General features: G+C 39.6%; 1 protein-coding gene across 3 annotated transcripts in view; it reads left to right on the forward strand.

Annotated features, from left to right (window-relative positions):
- The window catches only part of LOXHD1 (lipoxygenase homology PLAT domains 1), a 277309-nt gene that overhangs the window by 174698 nt on the left and 84768 nt on the right, over window positions 1-17843 (forward strand). For all 3 annotated transcript variants that reach the window (XM_043977280.1, XM_043977281.1, XM_043977283.1), the window contains 2 exons: window positions 11071-11187; window positions 15446-15608. In XM_043977280.1, the coding sequence (XP_043833215.1) occupies window positions 11071-11187; window positions 15446-15608 (280 nt within the window). The remainder of the gene's footprint in view (window positions 1-11070; window positions 11188-15445; window positions 15609-17843) is intronic.

Genomic DNA, 17843 nt, shown 5'->3' on the forward strand with positions numbered 1-17843 from the left:
AGTGAAATGTATTAACGAACATTCTGCAGAGCTCACTGAGACCTCAGGAGTACTGGAGACAGGAGAGGGGCTTCAGGCCTCCAGGTCTGCACAGATATTGGAGTGGTGGAATGGCAGCTCCAAAGATGGCTTCCCAGCTTTCCCCTTTGGTGCAGGAAACATCTCATCTTTTGTGTGAGTTAGAAACACTCCCATGCTCCTTAGGAATTCCAGGCTGGCCATTGGTAAGGAAGTCAGGTGTGATCTGCACTTTGGGATCTTTGAACCTTGCAATTGGGTTGGTGGGGGAGGAGGGGTAAGGAATGAAAGAAGGAGAAAGGGAAGTGGGGATAAAAATCTAATTCATCTCATACCTAACTTTGGGCCTGTTCTCCTAGAGATAGACCTTGGCTGGGTTTCTGAGAAAATTCCCCTGCACAGGTGGTGGTCATGAACTCATACCAAGAACAAAGATGCCAATGTTTGTTCATGGTCTGACTTTCTAATTTAACTCTTAACTCTCCTGTGTCAGTCTCTAGATGCTAAATTACTCTCTAGGTTCAGTGATCACATTAACATTTTCTCAGAGCATTCTGTTCAGGAGTTCATGTATTGGAGGACCTTGCATCTCTGAAATAGGACTGCAGTCCCAGGACTAGAATATATGCTCACACACTTGGTTTTGTGGTTCTGCTTCTTTTCCCTCTTACCATTTCAATTCATTTTTGAATGGTCTGTCAAGTTGCATCACCAATTCTGGTAACCTATTTTCAGTTCATGTAAAATATATATTTGTGGAGCATCAATGTTGGAGTAGGGGGAGTGATCAAAGAAAAGCAGGCCTTATTGGGACAATATGGTTCATACATGAATCAGATAGCAATACAAGTCATTGTGAGTGCCAGATGACTGGGACAGCCTATAAAAGGGCTTACTTAAAAGAGGCAGAGGGGCAGCTAGGTGGCGCAGTGGATAGAGCACCGGCCCTGGAGTCAGGAGTACCTGAGTTCAAATCTGGCCTCAAACACCTAACACTTACTAGCTGTGTGACCCTGGGCAAGTCACTTAACCCCAATTGCCTCACTAAAAAAAAAAACAAAAAAACGAGGCGGGAGAGAAAACAGTGAGTTTGGTGAGTTTGGTCAGGGAAGACTTTGCAGAGGTTGTATGTGATTTGAAACAGGCTTTGAAGGTTGGATAAACAGAGGGAAGCAAGGAAAGACAAAGGTGTTCTTGGGGGTAGTTGTTGTTTTCCTTAGTTCTTGGAAGAGAACCATGACATAGGAAGGTGATGTTATGCCTTGCAGTGAATTGGATTTAAGTGAGGAAGGGCTGTGCAAAGTCACCATCCTCATTCTTTCAGCAGCCATTTGGGTCCAGTGGCAAGATATAGATGAGGATGTCTAGAGATGGCTCTGATGCAGTGGGAGACCTTGACCTTTGTAAGCTAAGATTGTTCCCAGGTCTCAGTTTGCCTGAGGCAACGCCCATTCAGTGCTTAAGGCTAGGTAAGAAATGAGGCAAAGATTGGCCTCTTTTACCCAGTCAAAATAAATAAATAAATAAATGAACAAAAGAGTAAATAAAGAAATTAATCAATCTGGGAGGGGAAGACCCTCAAGGCTTCTGGCCAAAATAGAAAACCAAGAGGTGGTGTGAGAATAGCATAAACAAAGAATCGTGAAGAGTCACATTTGAGTAAATTGAAGAGTCCACTCAGGAAAACAGTTGAGAAAAAAAGTTGAAGAGTGATAGTGGGCCCAGATTTTGATGGGCTTTGAACAGTAAGCTAAATTGAAACTTTATTCTGTAGTCAAAAGAGACCTATTGTTTGTTTTTCAGCAGATAGTAGTATTATGGGAGAGCATACATTTTCACCTGTTTTTCTGGAAAGAAGCACAGCCACAGAGAGCCCTCTTGCTTTCCAGTGTAGACTTCTGTGCCAAAGGCTTCATAGCTCTTCTCCACCTTCCATAGAGGGTGTCCAGGTCCGGCTCTCTCTGGTCAGTTGTACTATTGTTGTTTTTTTTAAGTATAAGAGTCCAGTCAAGGGTGATTGCTTTTGAGTCATCCAAGCCTGTCATAAGCAGGCCAAAAGGAGTACTCATAGTTGGGCAGATTTCCAAGGCTTTCTTCAATTGAGCACTCCATTAATACTCATCTATAATTTCCGCTGCTGGATACTGTTGTTATGTGTGTGTGTTTTTCCTTTCAAATTTATATAAGCCCTAGAAGAGACTGAGGCCTCAGTAAATTTTGAGGAGCCCCAAATGAAAATGTTGTTTCTCTTGGGCATTATTAGGCAAGCACAGACTGGCCTCAGAATATTTATTCCTCCTCTTTTTCCTATCCCTGTTGACACATGGTGGTATGGTAGGAAGAAGACTAGAATGGGAATTAGGGGCTTTGGCATTTAGTACTGGCTCTGCTGCTGACTAGTTATATGACCTTATCGAGGCACCCCACCCCTGTGGGTGGCTTCACTTTCTCCATATGAGAAATAAGAAGCTTCAGTTAATAGCTGATGCCTAGCTGAACTAGATGGTCCCTAAGGGGCCTTATAGTTCTACCCTATGAGAATTGTATATTTATCTGCAGTGTGACATTGCCACTGAGTCACCAGGGATTTGCCTCACCACAATGTTTTTATAGCCATCTGGACAATCCCTTTTCCCCCTTAGTTCAATTGAGACAGTGGAAATTTTTCAACTAAAGGGAAAGGACAATTAAAAAGCATAGAAACAGAATAATTTAGAGGGTCTGTCTAGCTGCCTATTGTCTTCAATGCCTCATATAATTGAATGTTTGGCAGCCAGGGTCAAAATCAACTCTAGTCCAGAAGACTAGAGCCTCCTAGAAATGAGGCTGGGATAAAAGAAAATCAGCCAGGGGACAAAGGAAAAATACAGTAAACTGTTAGCCAATATACTTGAATAATGCAGTGTGCTGGTTCATTCAAAATTTGGGTTATTAGGGATCCCATACTTAACAGCCATGGATCATAGATTTTTATCAGGTAGATTTGAATATACCACCTTGTTCTTCTTACCAAATCTTTTTTTTCACTTACTAGTATTTTATTTTTTCCAATTACAGGTAAAGATAATTTTCAACATTCATTTTTGTAAGATTTTGAGTTCCAAATTTTTCTCCCTCCCTCCTTTCCTTCACCCTTCTCCAAGACAGCAAGCAATCTGATATAGGTTATACAGTACAATAGTGTTAAACTTCACAGTAAATCTAAACCTACCATAATTGCTTATTTATTTGATGATTCAGAAAGCTCTTCAACAACTTAACAGTGACTCAAGGTGGTCATTAGAGATATAGCTTTATCATTGTACTAACAAAAAAATGCCAGTTAATGGAGAATTCCAGTGGTTAGAATTTAGCTATCGCTGCACCGCCATCCATGGAAGCATTTTATGCTCCTGAAAATGCTCACAACTTAAGTCAGTAAGTGCTGAATGATCATCTATTGGATCTATAAGATAATGACCAAAATGACTCAAGCCCTGCTCTCTCATTTCTTATGGCAGACCTGGTAAAGATGTACAAAGAGTAGACCATAAACCAAAGACTAAGCACTATACATAAGGTGGTACTTTTGTTTCAAAGAAAAATCCCAACATGTAAAGTCTTAGACCTTAGAACTGGAAGGGACCACAAGATCATTTTATTCAACCACCTTCCCTGGGGAAGGTATTATTTATTATTCCTGTTTTATAGATGGGCAGCTAGATGGTGCAGTAGATAGAGAGTCGAGCCTGGAGTCAGGAAGACCTGAGTTCAAATCCCACCTCAAAAACTAGCTATGTGATGCTAGGCAAGTCACTTACATGTTAGCCTCAGTTTCCTCATCTGTAAAATGAACTGGAAAAAAAATGGTAAACCACTCCAGTATCTTTGCCAAGAAAACTCCAAATGGGGTCATCGAAGAGTCAGATATGACTGAAAACCAACAAAATTTTACAGATGAGGAAATGGAAATCTCTAAAGGTACAACGACTTGTTCATTAGTCACATTAATAGAAGATGCATGTGTGTGTGTGTGTGTGTGTGTGTGTGTGTTCAGAAGAGAGAGTAAATAGGGTCACAGATTTAGAGTTGGAAGGAACCTCAGAGGTCTACCAGTCCAACGTTCATATTTTACAAATGAAAAAGCTCAGAGAGATTTAATGACTTTACCCAAAGTCACATGAATCGTAAGTAGCAGAGCTGGGATTTAAGCCTAGTACTTCTGATTTCAAATTCAGCCCACTTTCCAGTGTACTCTATTGCCTCTGACTAGAACCCAGGTTTCCTCACTCTTGTTCCTTCCCTCCCGAGTCCTAGCATTTGTAAGGGTTTGCAGTAGTATGACAAAAATGGGACTGCCACCAATAAGCTGATGCTTGAATTCATTCAGAGCAGTTGCTCTTGTCCAAGGTTACCGAGGCTTCATGTTTGATGAATGAATCAATCAAAAAACATTCATTCATTCATTAAGTGGCTCTGCACTCAGGATATGCATATGAGCATGATTAGGTCATCTTGCTGGCAGTTTCTGAAAGCCTGAAATTCAGAGACTTGCAGAAACTGTACCATTCATTAAGTGCTATAGGATTTGAGAGGCAGCAGGGATCAATATGGGATGGAGCAATCCAGGAATGCGTCATGGAATAAGTGTGGTTAGAATGTAGATGAGCAGTGGGAAGCGAGGGAGAGCATTTTAAGTCCTCTCTCTAATGTCCCACATCCACTTAGCTGCCAAGACTGGTCAATCATCTCTCCACGGGATCTCCCACATTCATCTCTTTCTCCACTTAGGTGGCCACCATCCTTGGGCCAGGCTTTCATCTTCTCTCATCTAGACTATTATAATAACTTTTCAATTGGTCTTCCTCATTCTAATCTTCCCCCTATCTAATTTAGCAGCCATAGTTGTCAAACTGACATTCCTAAAGCATAGGTCAGATAATGCCAGTCTCCTAGTCAGGAAGCATGAGTGGCTCCTTATTGTTTCTGGGATAAAATACAGACTTCTCTGCTTGGCCCTTCAAGTCGTTCATAATCGGGTTCCAACATCTTTCCTGACTGATTTCACATTGTTTCCCTTCATCCCCTTTATCATCCATTGATTGGCCTCCTTTGCTGTTCTCTACATACAACATTCCATCTCTTGTTGCCATCATTTGCACATGCTCTCCTTCATTTCTAGAATGGTCTGTCTTCTCACCTTCTCTGGAACCTCCAATGCCCTTTAAAGTCTTGGTTTAAAGTGTTATTACCTTCATGATTTTCCCTAGCTGTTGGCATCCCTATAACCCCCATAACTTTGGATTTATTTTGTAGTTACCTGTGCACATGTTGTTTCCCCCACTATGATGTAAATGCCTTAAGGGCAGAAACTTCATTTTAGTCTTTGGATTCTCCATGTCTAGCATAGTGCCAGATGCATGTTTCAGTCATTTTTCAGTTGTCCCCCTCTTTGTGACCCCATTTGGGGTTTTCTTGACAAAGATACTGGAGTCATTTGCCATTTCCTTCTCTGGCTTATTTTACAGATGAGGAAACTGAGGCAAATGGGGGTAAGTGTCTTGTCCAGGGTCATGCAGTAAGGGTTTGAGGCCAGATTTGAACTCAGGTTCTCCTGATTCCAGGGCCAGAATTCTATTCACTGCACCAAACTGCCAGATGCATAGTAGGTATCAATAAATATTCATTGAATTGAGTCTTCTTGATGTTCTCTTGAGGGAAGATCTGAAGTTCTCAAACAAGAAATTGAGCACCTCAGCACTGTGCTACAGGATGTAGAAAACAAAATCTCTGCACCCAAAGGAGCAGGCAGGAGCAATAAATGAAAGAGCGAATAAACAAGACAGAACAGAAATTTCCAAGTAGCATAAAGTAAATAGACAAAATGTTAGTGAAGATACATACACACACACACACACATACATACATACACACATATGCACCATACATATATGTATCCACTAGCATGGATGTGAAAAATATTAGGGAATGCCCCAGGTAAAAGGAATCAATGCCTATAGCTATAGCTGAATCTTTCTCTCTTTTCCTCATTCTGTCTGCCTTGGCATTAGACTCCTCTTGGGATGCCGAGGTAAGATGGCACTTCCTTTACCATACTTAGGATATTAGGGATGCACTGTTCTCTCCCAATACTAGCTCCATCTATGGTGAGGGAGATGTGGAAAATTATAATCATACAATCTCATATTGAGAAGTAACCTCAGAGGGAAAGGTTTGGGTTATAGCTATGGGTTATTAATGTTGATTTCTATGTTTTTCTCCATCTTTATTTACCTTGTAAAGGTTGGAAGGGGATATAAAGCAAAGAAATAAAGCATTATAGTAAGATATAATAGAGGGGAAATAAAACCTAGCAATAATAACTTCTGAATGTAAATGGCATGAACTTACCTATAATGGAGGAGGATGGCAGAATGGGACAAAAACCAAAACCCAACAATATGTTATTTAGAAGAAACTTTTAAAACATGAAGAGTAGAATCTGTTAAGTCTTAGTGATAAAAGGAAAAAGAGGGATGGCAATCATGATCTCAGATGGGGTAACAGTAAAAACAGAGTTGAAAGAGATAAGAAAGGAAAGTAGATGATAATTAAAGAAACCACAGATAAGGAAAAGATATCTTTACTAAATAAATGTGAAGAAAATGATATAACATTTAATAATTAAAGGAAAAATTAGTCAATCCTAGGGAGAACTAAGCAATAAAAATTATTAGGAACTTCATTGTGTCTTTTGAAAACATAGACAAACCTAGTACAAGTAAACAAGAAGTTAAGGACCTGAAGATAATTTTAGAAAAATCATATATAGTAGACCTTTGAAAATTACTGAATGGGCATCATAAAGAATATACCTATTTTTATGTTTTGCATGGCATCTTTACAAAAACTGACTAAATCTGGGACATAAAGAAATCATAAGCAAATGCTTAAAGGAAGAAATATTAAATGCATCATTTTAGACTACAATGCAATAAATATTATAATCAATAAGGGATATTTGAAAAATAAGAATGTCTTCTTCAAATATGGTAGTGGGTTTCTTTACACTAAAGTAAAGGCTAGATACTTGTCAGGTATGTTATAGAGGGGATTCTTATTCAATACCAAGTTAAAACTAGAAAGCCTCTGAGGTCCTTTATAACGCTGAGATTCCATGATCTTCAACAAGGAGTTAATGCAGGACTTCCTTTAAAACCTCTAATTATTTGGAAGTCACTACCCCACTGAGTCATCCAATTTTAGGTCATTCTAACTGTTAAGAACTTTTCTCCTTCTATCAGGCTAAAATCAGCCACTGCAATTTTCATTTATTTCTTTTAGTTCTGCCCTCTGGAACCAAGATGAACAAGTCTAATTTTTCTTCTATGTGAAAATCCTTAAAATACTTAAAGGCATTTATCTTATGTCCTCTAAATCTCTTCCTTAGCCTAGTTCCTTCATCCAATTCTTACATAGCATGGCTTTGTGAACCCAGACCTGATGAACCTGGTCATCTTCTTTACCACATATTCTAGTAGATCACTCTCCTTCCTAAAATGTGGTAACCAAACTGAACATACTTTTTTCCCCTTTGGTTAGATTGAGACAAGGTAGGTGGGGCAGCTAAGTGGTCCAGTGGATAAAGCACTGGCCCTGGATTCAGGAAGACCTGAGTTCAAATCCGGCCTCAGACACTTGAGACTTACTAGCTGTGTGACCCTGGGAAAGTCACTCAACCCCCATTGCCCTGCAAAAAGAGAGAGAGAGAGAGAGAGAGAGAGAGAGAGAGAAGGTAGGCAATTACTCTGCCCTGGGATTTTAATTAATTTTTTTTTTGTTATTTAAACATCAACACACATCAACATTTCCACATACAAAGAACAGAAAAAAGAGGATTGTATTTGAAGCTATAATTTTCATAATAAATCTGATAAAAATCATAAATCTCAAAAATAAACTTATTTTTAAGTCCATAATGAAATCTATACTTTAGTTCTAAAACTGTTTTCTTTTTCTTTGTCCTCCTCTGAGCTTTATTCTCTTTTCTTCTGTACAGTTTAAGAAACATTTCATTGACACTCATTTTTTTGCATCACTATCATTAGCCTGCTTTTTTTCTGCCCTGACTCAGTCCCTCCTCATAAACAAAGTAAAAACAACAAAAAAACAATTCACACATTAATCATGTCAAAAAATTATGTTTCTTCTGCATTTATAGACAGTCACCTCTCTAACAATAAGTGGAATATATATTTCATAATAGTTTCCTATAGTTGGGGTTGGTTATTATATTGATTAGTCATTCAAAATTGATTTCCTTTGCAATTTTATAATTATTGTATATGTTGTTTCCCTTGTTCTGTTCATTTCACTCTGTGTCATTTTATACAAATCTTCTCAAGTTTCTCTGAGTCTGGTTTTTGTTGTTTTCATTTCTTATGGCAAAATAACATTTCATTCTATTAATATACCATAATTTGTTCATCACTTACCAAATCAATGAATATTCTCTTAGTCACTATTTCTTTGTTATAATTAAAGTGTGGCTATGAATATTTTTGAACATATGGGTTCTTTCTATCTTTAATCTCTTTGAGGTATATGTTAAAAGTTATATAGAATTTATGACTTTTTGGATATAGTTCAAAATTTCTTTCCAGTGTGTTGTTTAAAATCTAAATTGTGGGTTCTAATCTGCCTCCCCCCCCCAGTCTTGTGGGGAAGCTGGCTAAAATCACTGATAAATTTAGCAAAAGTTTAGGCTTTTAAAGATTTATTAAAATATATAGTTTAAGTTAGTGGAGAGAGAGAGAGAGAGAGAGAGAGAGAGAGAGAGAGAGAGAGAGAGAGAAAGATTGAAAACAGATTCCTTATAGCATGGAAATTCTAGCTTAGATCTAATTTGGTATAGCCAGAGAGAAAGAAAGCAATTTCCTTTCTTAGCAGCCCACGTGAAATCTCTCACCACCACCAAGTCGGTGTCCAAACGACTAAGAGGGCCCCCCCCCAGCCCCCCACCCCCATTCTCCATCTGCCACCACTCTTGTTCCCAGACGAAAAGAGGCCGATCCTCAATGGCTTCTCCCAGAAGCTGTCTGTGAAACAGGAAGCAAGCCTGTCCACACACACACACACACACACACACACACACCCCTTCAAGCTAATTGGCTGGTAGCTTTGATTGACAAGTCCCACAGGTGGTTCCATAGATGTAATTTCTGGATACTAAAGTCACCTCGTCTCTAAATCACATGCTTTCTCCTCATAGTGGAGTTTCCCTACGGTATCTTTCCAGTAGGGGGTGCAACTCCAATTCTCACACAGAATGATTAGATCAATTAACAGCTCCACCAACAGTGAATTGTTCTGGGTTCTTTTCCTCCCACAGCCACAGCAATAATTGTCATTTTCCTTTATTTTCATTTTTACCAATCTAAGAGTGTGAAATAGAATGCAGTGTTGTTTTAATTTTTGGTAGCATACTTTTCTTCTTTTAAGAGCTATTTGTTCATATTCTTTGATCATTTATCTACTTAGTAATTTTTCTTATTCAAATTCATTCCATATATATCTTGGATATACATTTTTTATCAGAGAAACTTGCTGAAAAGCTTTTTTTCCCTAGTTAATGGTTTCCCTTCTAATTTCAGCTGCATTGATTTTGCTTGTGCAAAAACTTTTCAACTTCATGTACTCAAAATTGTCCATTTTATCTCCTATAACTTGCTCTATCCCTTGTTTGGTCAAGAAATTCTTGTCTAGTCATAGTTGTGAAAATATCTCCTCTAGTTTCCTGTTCTTATCATTTGCTCATGATGTGATATTTTATATGTAAGCCTTATATCTGTTTGGAGTTTACTATAGTATACAATGTGAGATGTTGGCCAAAAATAAAATTCTGCCAAGTTTCTTTCCCATTTTCCCAGTATTTTTTTGGCAAATTGTGAGTTTTTGCCTTGTATTTACTATGTTACGGTGATTATTCCTGGATCTCATGTACCTAAATTTCTTCTTCAACTTTATCTTTTTTAAACCATTACCAATGGTTTTTGATGATGACTGCTTTTTAGTGTAGTTTAAGGTCAAATACTGCTAGGTCCCTTTCCTTTTTGTACATTTTTTTCAATATTTTACTGGAGATTCTTGACCTAGTAGGGATGTTTCAAAATGAAGTTTAGCTAATAATTTAAGAAAACAAAAATAATTGAAAAATATACTAGGTACAGATTTGTCATTCTGAATTATAAGATAATTTACATATTTATTTTAAAATCTTTAAATATGTCATCTCAGTTGATCCATATAATCCTGTGAGGTAGGTACTATACATATTATTTTATTCTTTTTTTATAGAAAGAAAATGAGACCCAGATGTGTTGTGGTTTTGCTCGCCGTCACATGGTAGAAAGCATCAGAGCTAATATTTGAACCTAGATCTTCTTGAATTCGAGTACAGTGCTTTTCCTTATGCCTCTCTCTCTCTGTGTCTCTGTCTCTGACTGTTTCTGACTGTCTCTGACTGTCTCTGTCTCTGTCTCTCTCTCAAAAAATAATCCAGTTATAGATTGACTTGGCAACAGCATCTTATAGAATTCCCTGTCCTGGTTATTTTTCTTCAACTCAACCCTGACTAGAGGGGGTTGGGGGAGTCCAGCCCCACTGTCCCTTTCTCAGTCTTTGGGTATTTTTCTTTCTTCCTCTTACCTTCAGTTCTTTCTCTTTATGGGAACAATTGGATCAAAAGATCCAGTACCACTGATAAGATGGTTGATGTGTTAATAGACCAACTCTGGTAGACCATAAGACATACAATTGAATAATTAAAAGTGTCTCAGAAGTAGAAGGGCTTTGCTTCCTTCCCTTCTTATCTGGGGTATTTTCCCAAAGCTGTTGGAGGAGCTTCCATTCTTTCGTGAGTCAAAAAATGACCAAGTCAATTCTTACTGCCATGACCAGAGGGGAAAAGGACATTGTTGGGGATAACATTTTTATCAATCCTTCCCTGATTTATTCATCAAATGTTTTATTTTTAAAACACTAAGCTGGTGCCCTGTGCTTGTTGCTCTTCAGATGGAGGATGTGGGAGAAGTCATTGAAAAAATTCGGATTGGACATGACAATGCAGGAATGAATGCCGGGTGGCACTGTGACCACGTGGATATCCGAAGGCTTCTGCCAGATAAAGATGTATGTTCCTGCCCTAGTATTTCCTGCAACAACCTGGCAGTCTTTCTTGTTTTGATAAGTTAAAGAGTTTGCAAAGGAGATTGTGAAAATTGCCTTGTACACTGAGAACTCGGGGCTAGATTTTTTGATTAAATTTCTCAAGAAAATCTTTAAATCTAAGGGGAAAAGAGTAATATATTAATTTGATTTATACATTCAATCAACACACTTTTATTAAAAACATGATGTGCAGAGCCTTGTGTTACATATGGGTGAGATGAAAATTTCAGATAATATATGGTCTCTGTCCTCACGAAGCCTAAAGTCTAATAGGGAATGATGCAAATGTGGATAGCTAAAGATAACATTGCATAATTAAAATTAAGAAGTACAAAACAAAGTGCTCTGCTAAGTCAAAATTAGAAAGCTGTTATTGACAGGGTGATCAGGTGAGATTTTATGAAGAAGATTGTATTTGAATTGGACTTTAAATCATGGAAAATGCAACATGCTGTAATAGATAGGGTCAGGAAGACCTGGGATCGAGTCTTATGCTGACATATACTGGCTATATAACCCTGGGAATTTAACTTCTGAAAGTCTCAAGCAATTCTCTTAGTTTGTAAGTGGCAGAGAAAGTATCCTTCTACATATATAGAGGAAATTCCCTAAGTGGGAGCTCCTTATAATGGTGAAATCACAGGTCTGGTTGAGAAAAAAAAACAATAAATGGTAGGTAAGAATTAAATTAATGAAGCGGGGGAAAGGATATTCTAGTCATAGGGAACAGCAAAAACAAAGGCATGTCAAGGCAGAAAAGCACAGGACATATTTCAGGGTCAGAAAACAGTCCAGTTTAACTGGGGCATAGAGTGTATAGAAGGGAGCAATATGACAAAATGCCAGAAATGGAGGGTGGCAGCAGATTGTGAAGAGCCTTGAATGACAGACAAAGGAATTTTAATCTTATTTGGCAGGCATTTGAGTGCAGCTTACGTTTTTTGATTAAATGAGTGGCATGACCAGATCTGTGCATGAGGAAGACCATTCTGTCAGTGGAATTAAGGATAGATTGGAGAGGGTTGTTTATGGATGAAATTGGGATGCAAATGGGTTATTGTAATAAACCAAGAATATGGTAATGAAGGCCTATAAAAAGGTGGCATCACTGGGTATAGAGAGGAAGGAAGGAATCTGAGGAAAATTGCAGAGGAGGGCAGCCAGGTGGTGTAGTAGATAAAGCACAGGGTCTAGGATCAGGAAGACTTGAGTTCAAATCTAGCCTCAGATACAAGATGTGTGATTCTGGGATCACTTAACCCTATCTTCCTCAGTTTCCTCATCTGTAAAATGTGCTGAAGAAAGAAATGTTGAAACACTCCAGTATTTTTACCAAGAATACCCCAAAGCGAGTCACGAAGAGTTGGACATAACCGAAATGACTGAATGACAAAAGCAGCAGAAGAGGAATTGGCAGGATTTTTGTTACTGAATATGAGACTTGGGGAGAATCAAAGATAGGTCCCAGATTTTGGAAACAGGAGGCCACATGAATGGTGGTGACCCTGACAAGAAAAGCAAATTCAGAAGGAAGAGCTGATTTGGGGGGAAAGATATTAAGCAAGGTTTAGAACATGTTGAGTTTGAGGTAGAAACAGACATCTGGTAGGTAGTCAGCCATGTGGGTCAGAAGCTAAGAAGAGAGGCCAATTCTGAAATAAAAAACAGAGCTGGGAGTCATCTGCATAGAGGTGTTAGCTGGATCTGTGACAGTGATTAAATTTCTAAGGGAGGGATTAGAGAGAGAGAAGAAATGACGACAGAACCTTGGGGAACATCCCACCTTGAGGAATTAAAAAGATGAGAAGTCAGTGAAGAAGGCAGAGAGGAAACATTTGAAAGGTAGGAGGAAGGGCAGCTAGGTGGTACAGTGGATAGATCACCAGCCCTGGAGTCAGGGGAACCTGAATTCAAATCTGGCCTCAGGCACTTACTAGCTGTGTGACTTTGGGCAAATAACTTAACTCTGATTGCAGGAAGGAAGGAAAGAAGGAAGGAAGGAAGGAAGGAAGGAAGGAAGGAAGGAAGGAAGGAAGGAAGGAAGGAAGGAAGGAAGGAAGGAGCATAACCAGGAAGTTAGTATTTCTATAATGAAGGAAGGAGAGCATTCAGAGTAATAGGGGACAGCCAGAAGTGTCATCTACAGCGTAGAAGAAAAGAAAGGAGGACTGGGAAAAAACTCCTTGGATTTGGCCATTTGAAGGGCATCAGTAGGCGTTGACAACCCAGTATCAGCACAGTGATGGAGGGCAGAAACCAGGCAGCAATCCCTTGAATAGAGCAGATAATGGGAAAGTGTAGACCTGGGGTGTGTACCATTTTGTAAAGTTGTTTCTCAGTGAAAGGCAGGAGATGGGTCCAGTCACCTGTCTCTCCACACCCCACCCCACACTGTATACTGACATCCATACCTCAATAAACATATACACACATCAGTATAGATACACAGCCATATGCATACACACATGCATATACATAAATATGTACACAACCACACAAGTTCACGTGATCTAAATAAGCCTCTTTCAATGGCCTCTGTCCTCCTGGTTACAAATTGGCAATGTGTTAGAAGAAGACATCATACTATACTTAAGACAGCTTCACAACATTGTGACACAGCCATACTCCACTAATTCATGAGGGCCAGCATCCTCCCCTCTACCATCACTTTCTTAAAGGTCACCTACCACATCATGGGCCATGGCCAGGTGTCTTGACTTTTGTCTTGCCATTGGATTCCAATGACTCTGGAGGAGAGTGAAAGGCTGATGACTTTTCAAAGCTCTGCCTCACTCAAATCTAATTCACATGTAAGCCAAGACCTCACACTTATGATGTCGTTGAGTCTCTTTGAGAACAAAGGATGGGGGCAGCTAGGTGGCACAGTTGATAGAGCACCGGCCCTGGAGTCAGGAGTACCTGAGTTCAAATCTGGCCTCAGACACTTAACACTTACTGGCTGTGTGACCCTGGGTAAGTCACTTAACCCCAATTGCCTCACTTAAAAAAAGAGAGAACAAAGGATGAACAATAACAAGAAGCTGTGAGATAAGTTTAAGGAGGATACCACTGACTTTGCCAGCTCTTTTATCAGCCCTCCTCCTATCCCCAAACATACATAAAAATGGCTCAGCTGCCTGACCCAGAGCACCCATATCAAGAAGCTGAGCCATTTCAAGTATTAAAACATAATTGCAGAAGAAGGTGGAGCAGTGAGGACTTCCAGAGGGCAGTAGCAAAAAATAAGGGGGGGGGGTTGGGGAGGTTGGGGTGGAGGTAGGACAAAGTATAGAGCTTGCTAACTTACTTTGGGGTCTTGGTTATTGGTTTATTTCTAGCCTTATGGTCCTTGAACTAGGTCCAAAGACTGAGGAAGATTAGCATATTTGGAGGTGAGTGACTATATTGGTAGGAAGGAATGAGTGAAAGTCCTGAGATTGGATGATGTTAACTGGATATAAAAGTATAGCCTCAGGGGGCAGCTAGGTGGTACAGTGGATAGAGCACTGGCCCTGGATTCAGGAGGACCTGAGTTCAAATCTGGCCTCAGACACTTGATACTAGCTGTGTGACCCTGGGTAAGTTACTTAACCCTCATTGCCCCACAAAAAAGTATAGCCTCAAATGTGGGCATAACTGTGCTTAGATGCTGAATTAAAAGAGAGTATGTCCTCAAGGAGCTTACATTCATGTTTGGGGAGTCAATGAGAGCAAAAGAAATTTAAAAATAATTTGTCGGTCAGACATGTCCGACTCTTTGTAACCCCGTAGACCTTAGCATGCCAATATTGTCCATGGGGTTTTCTTGGCAGCTACTGGACTGGTTTTTCCTTCTCCACCGGATTGAGGCAAGCATAGGTTAAGCGACTGTCCAGGATACGTGTTTGAGGCCAGATTTGAACTCAGGTTTTCCTGACTCCAGGACCAGCAGTCTATCTACTGAGCCACCCAGCTGCCTCTAAAGTAACAATTACAAAACTTGATAATTACTCAAAAGATAAAACCAAAGAAGAAATGGAAGGCAATAGGATTTGGTGGAAGAGTCTTTAAACATTTGACCTGTTGCCATTTTTGCATAAACGTAGCTCCATGAAACACAGTTGTCCCAGTTACCAGAGACTCCTCCTGCCTGGATATTGACTGGCTTGCTTAGAAACTGCTGAACCAGGCATTTCCCTTATTGAAGGTTGAATTTATTTTTCCTTCCCTTTTGCTCTAGGGATCAGAGACTGTGACTTTTGCCTGCGATCGATGGCTTGCCACCTCTGAAGATGATAAGAAGACTATCCGAGAACTGGTCCCATTTGATATGTTTACTGAGAAAGTAATGAAAGATGGGTCTTTAAGACAAATTTATAAGGAAATAGAGGAACCTCTGGACAGTAAGTATGATGATAGGATCCATTTTCTACCCTGAACCCCAACCCTTGATGTTATGTGATTATGAATTGTTCCACATAGAGGAGGGTCTGATCTTAAGCATCAATGCATAAAAACATTGATCATATGGAATGAACATTTTTCTAAAATATATTGCATACTCCCCTGCCTCCTTAAATAGAAAATACTGAACATCTTTTAACTTTGCCTTGAGGGTATCATTGTGAACATTAACTTCTGTACTGTGCAATAATACATTGATGTTTTCAATTCCTATTTGTGTCCTACATTAAATGTTCCCAGACTGCTATGCTTTCTGAGAGTATGTGTCTGCTTTTATTTTTTTCCTGTCTCCTCCCTTGATGTCAGACTCAGCTATTATCTCTCACCACTGTCAGCATGCCATCTTGTAGCACATTCTCCCCTAATTGCTTTCTTCTCATCTGCTGTGGGCTTGCACATTAGATGGCCAAGTGTGTCAGAATTGTGTGTAAAATAAGAGTAAAAAAATCTAAACAAGTATATAAGAAATTCTAAGAATAAAACATGTATATAAATCTTTTGTATGTAGACTTTCTAAAATCTATTTTGGTAGCCCAGAAGCTTTTGATGCTCATATTGGGCCAAGACATGTTCCAGATAGACATAATTTTGGAGCAGCTGAGTTTCAGATAGGTGAGATCTTATTGTATAATCAAATCTCATTATCTAAGGCCTGATAATCCTGTTTGTGGATTATCTAGACTCCTGGCTTCTTCTCACCTCTTTTTTGGCTACTTATCTTTAAGTTATTTACTGTTCATATTTTCTAGCCTATTTCTTGGATTTTAACTTTTTCTTAAAATGGGGCACTGTCTCCTGGATGTACTGTCCCAAGTTTCAGGGTGTCCCAGCTGGATTGATTTTAAGGAGAGACAGGTTCTTCACTCCCCTGGCCCATCCTCTAGTCTGTAAATAGCCCCAGTCTTTCTTGCTTGCTCTTTAACAAGGAAACAGAATTCTGTGTCAATATGGTTGCTAGCTTTGGGCATGCCTGCACCCCTTCCCCACCTGGGCCCACCACTCAAGACTGCTTCCTGGTTCCCAGTGCAGGCCAGACAACCAAGTTCCACCTCTGCACCAGTGCCAGCAGCCACCCTTGTAATCCCCCCCACCCAGCCACCCAACCTTCTCACCAGACAGTGAGCTGAGTTTCAGAAGTAGCCACAGCTGCAGCCGATTCAGAAACTCTGGACGTCTCTTTCTCTGGTGTAGCCTGCCTGGAGTTGGATCTGTGTGTAGCTTCAGGGCTGTTCTTCACTCCCACCCTGGTACAGCAGACCTTCCTGCTGACCTTCTAAATTGTCTTTGTCTGGAAAATGATCTCACCCCATCCTTTTGTGGGTTCTACTGCTCCAGGAATTGTCATATGGCATTATTTGGAGATTTTTGGAGTGATCATGTGGGAATCTCTGAGAGGTTACTGCCTTTCCTTTACCATCTTGGCTCCCCTGACTCTTCTTCAATGGATAGGTAGGATAAAGAAGAGGAGGAAATATTTATTTCAATCTATTTTTCTTTTGTGCTATAGAACTTAATCCTTTTTCCTCTCACTGTCTATAGTTCCTATTCCTATTCAGCCATATGTCTTCAAGCACAGTAAGTATCCTAGATGTTATGATTAGCACATATTTACATTTGGAGAAAAAATTGCCTTTATTAATGCATGGTTTTAAGAAGCCAAGACTTGAGTTAAAGGTCAGTGTGAACCTGACAGCTGGTCTTAACCCTCATCTTCTTTGATTTCTATACCATGTCTGACAGTGTTGACCAAGCACTTCTTGAAACTTTCTCCTTTCATTTTCATGACTTTGGCCACTAAATGGTGAAAGGAATAGAGCACTGGGCTTGAAATCCGGAAGCCTCAAGCTCATGAGTTTAAATTCAGCCTTAGACACTTACTAGCTGTGTGACCCTGAGCAAGTCACTTAACCCTGTTTGCCTCAGTTCCTCATCTAAAAAATATGCTGGAGAAGGAAATGGCAAGCCACTTCAGTGACTTTTCCAAGAAAACCCCAAATTGGGTCATGAAGAATTGACCATGACTTAAAACAACTCAACAACAGCATTCCATGACTAAAATATTTCTTTCTCTAATGTGAGTACCTCATCTTTTCTCCCTCCCCTACCTATGAGTGTTCCTAAAGCCTTTTTTCCCTTTGACTTATTGGTGCTTTATTTTTTCCTCTTCCTTTATC

The sequence above is a fragment of the Dromiciops gliroides genome, chromosome 1, assembly GCF_019393635.1.
Source record: "Dromiciops gliroides isolate mDroGli1 chromosome 1, mDroGli1.pri, whole genome shotgun sequence".
Lineage (NCBI taxonomy): Eukaryota > Metazoa > Chordata > Mammalia > Microbiotheria > Microbiotheriidae > Dromiciops > Dromiciops gliroides.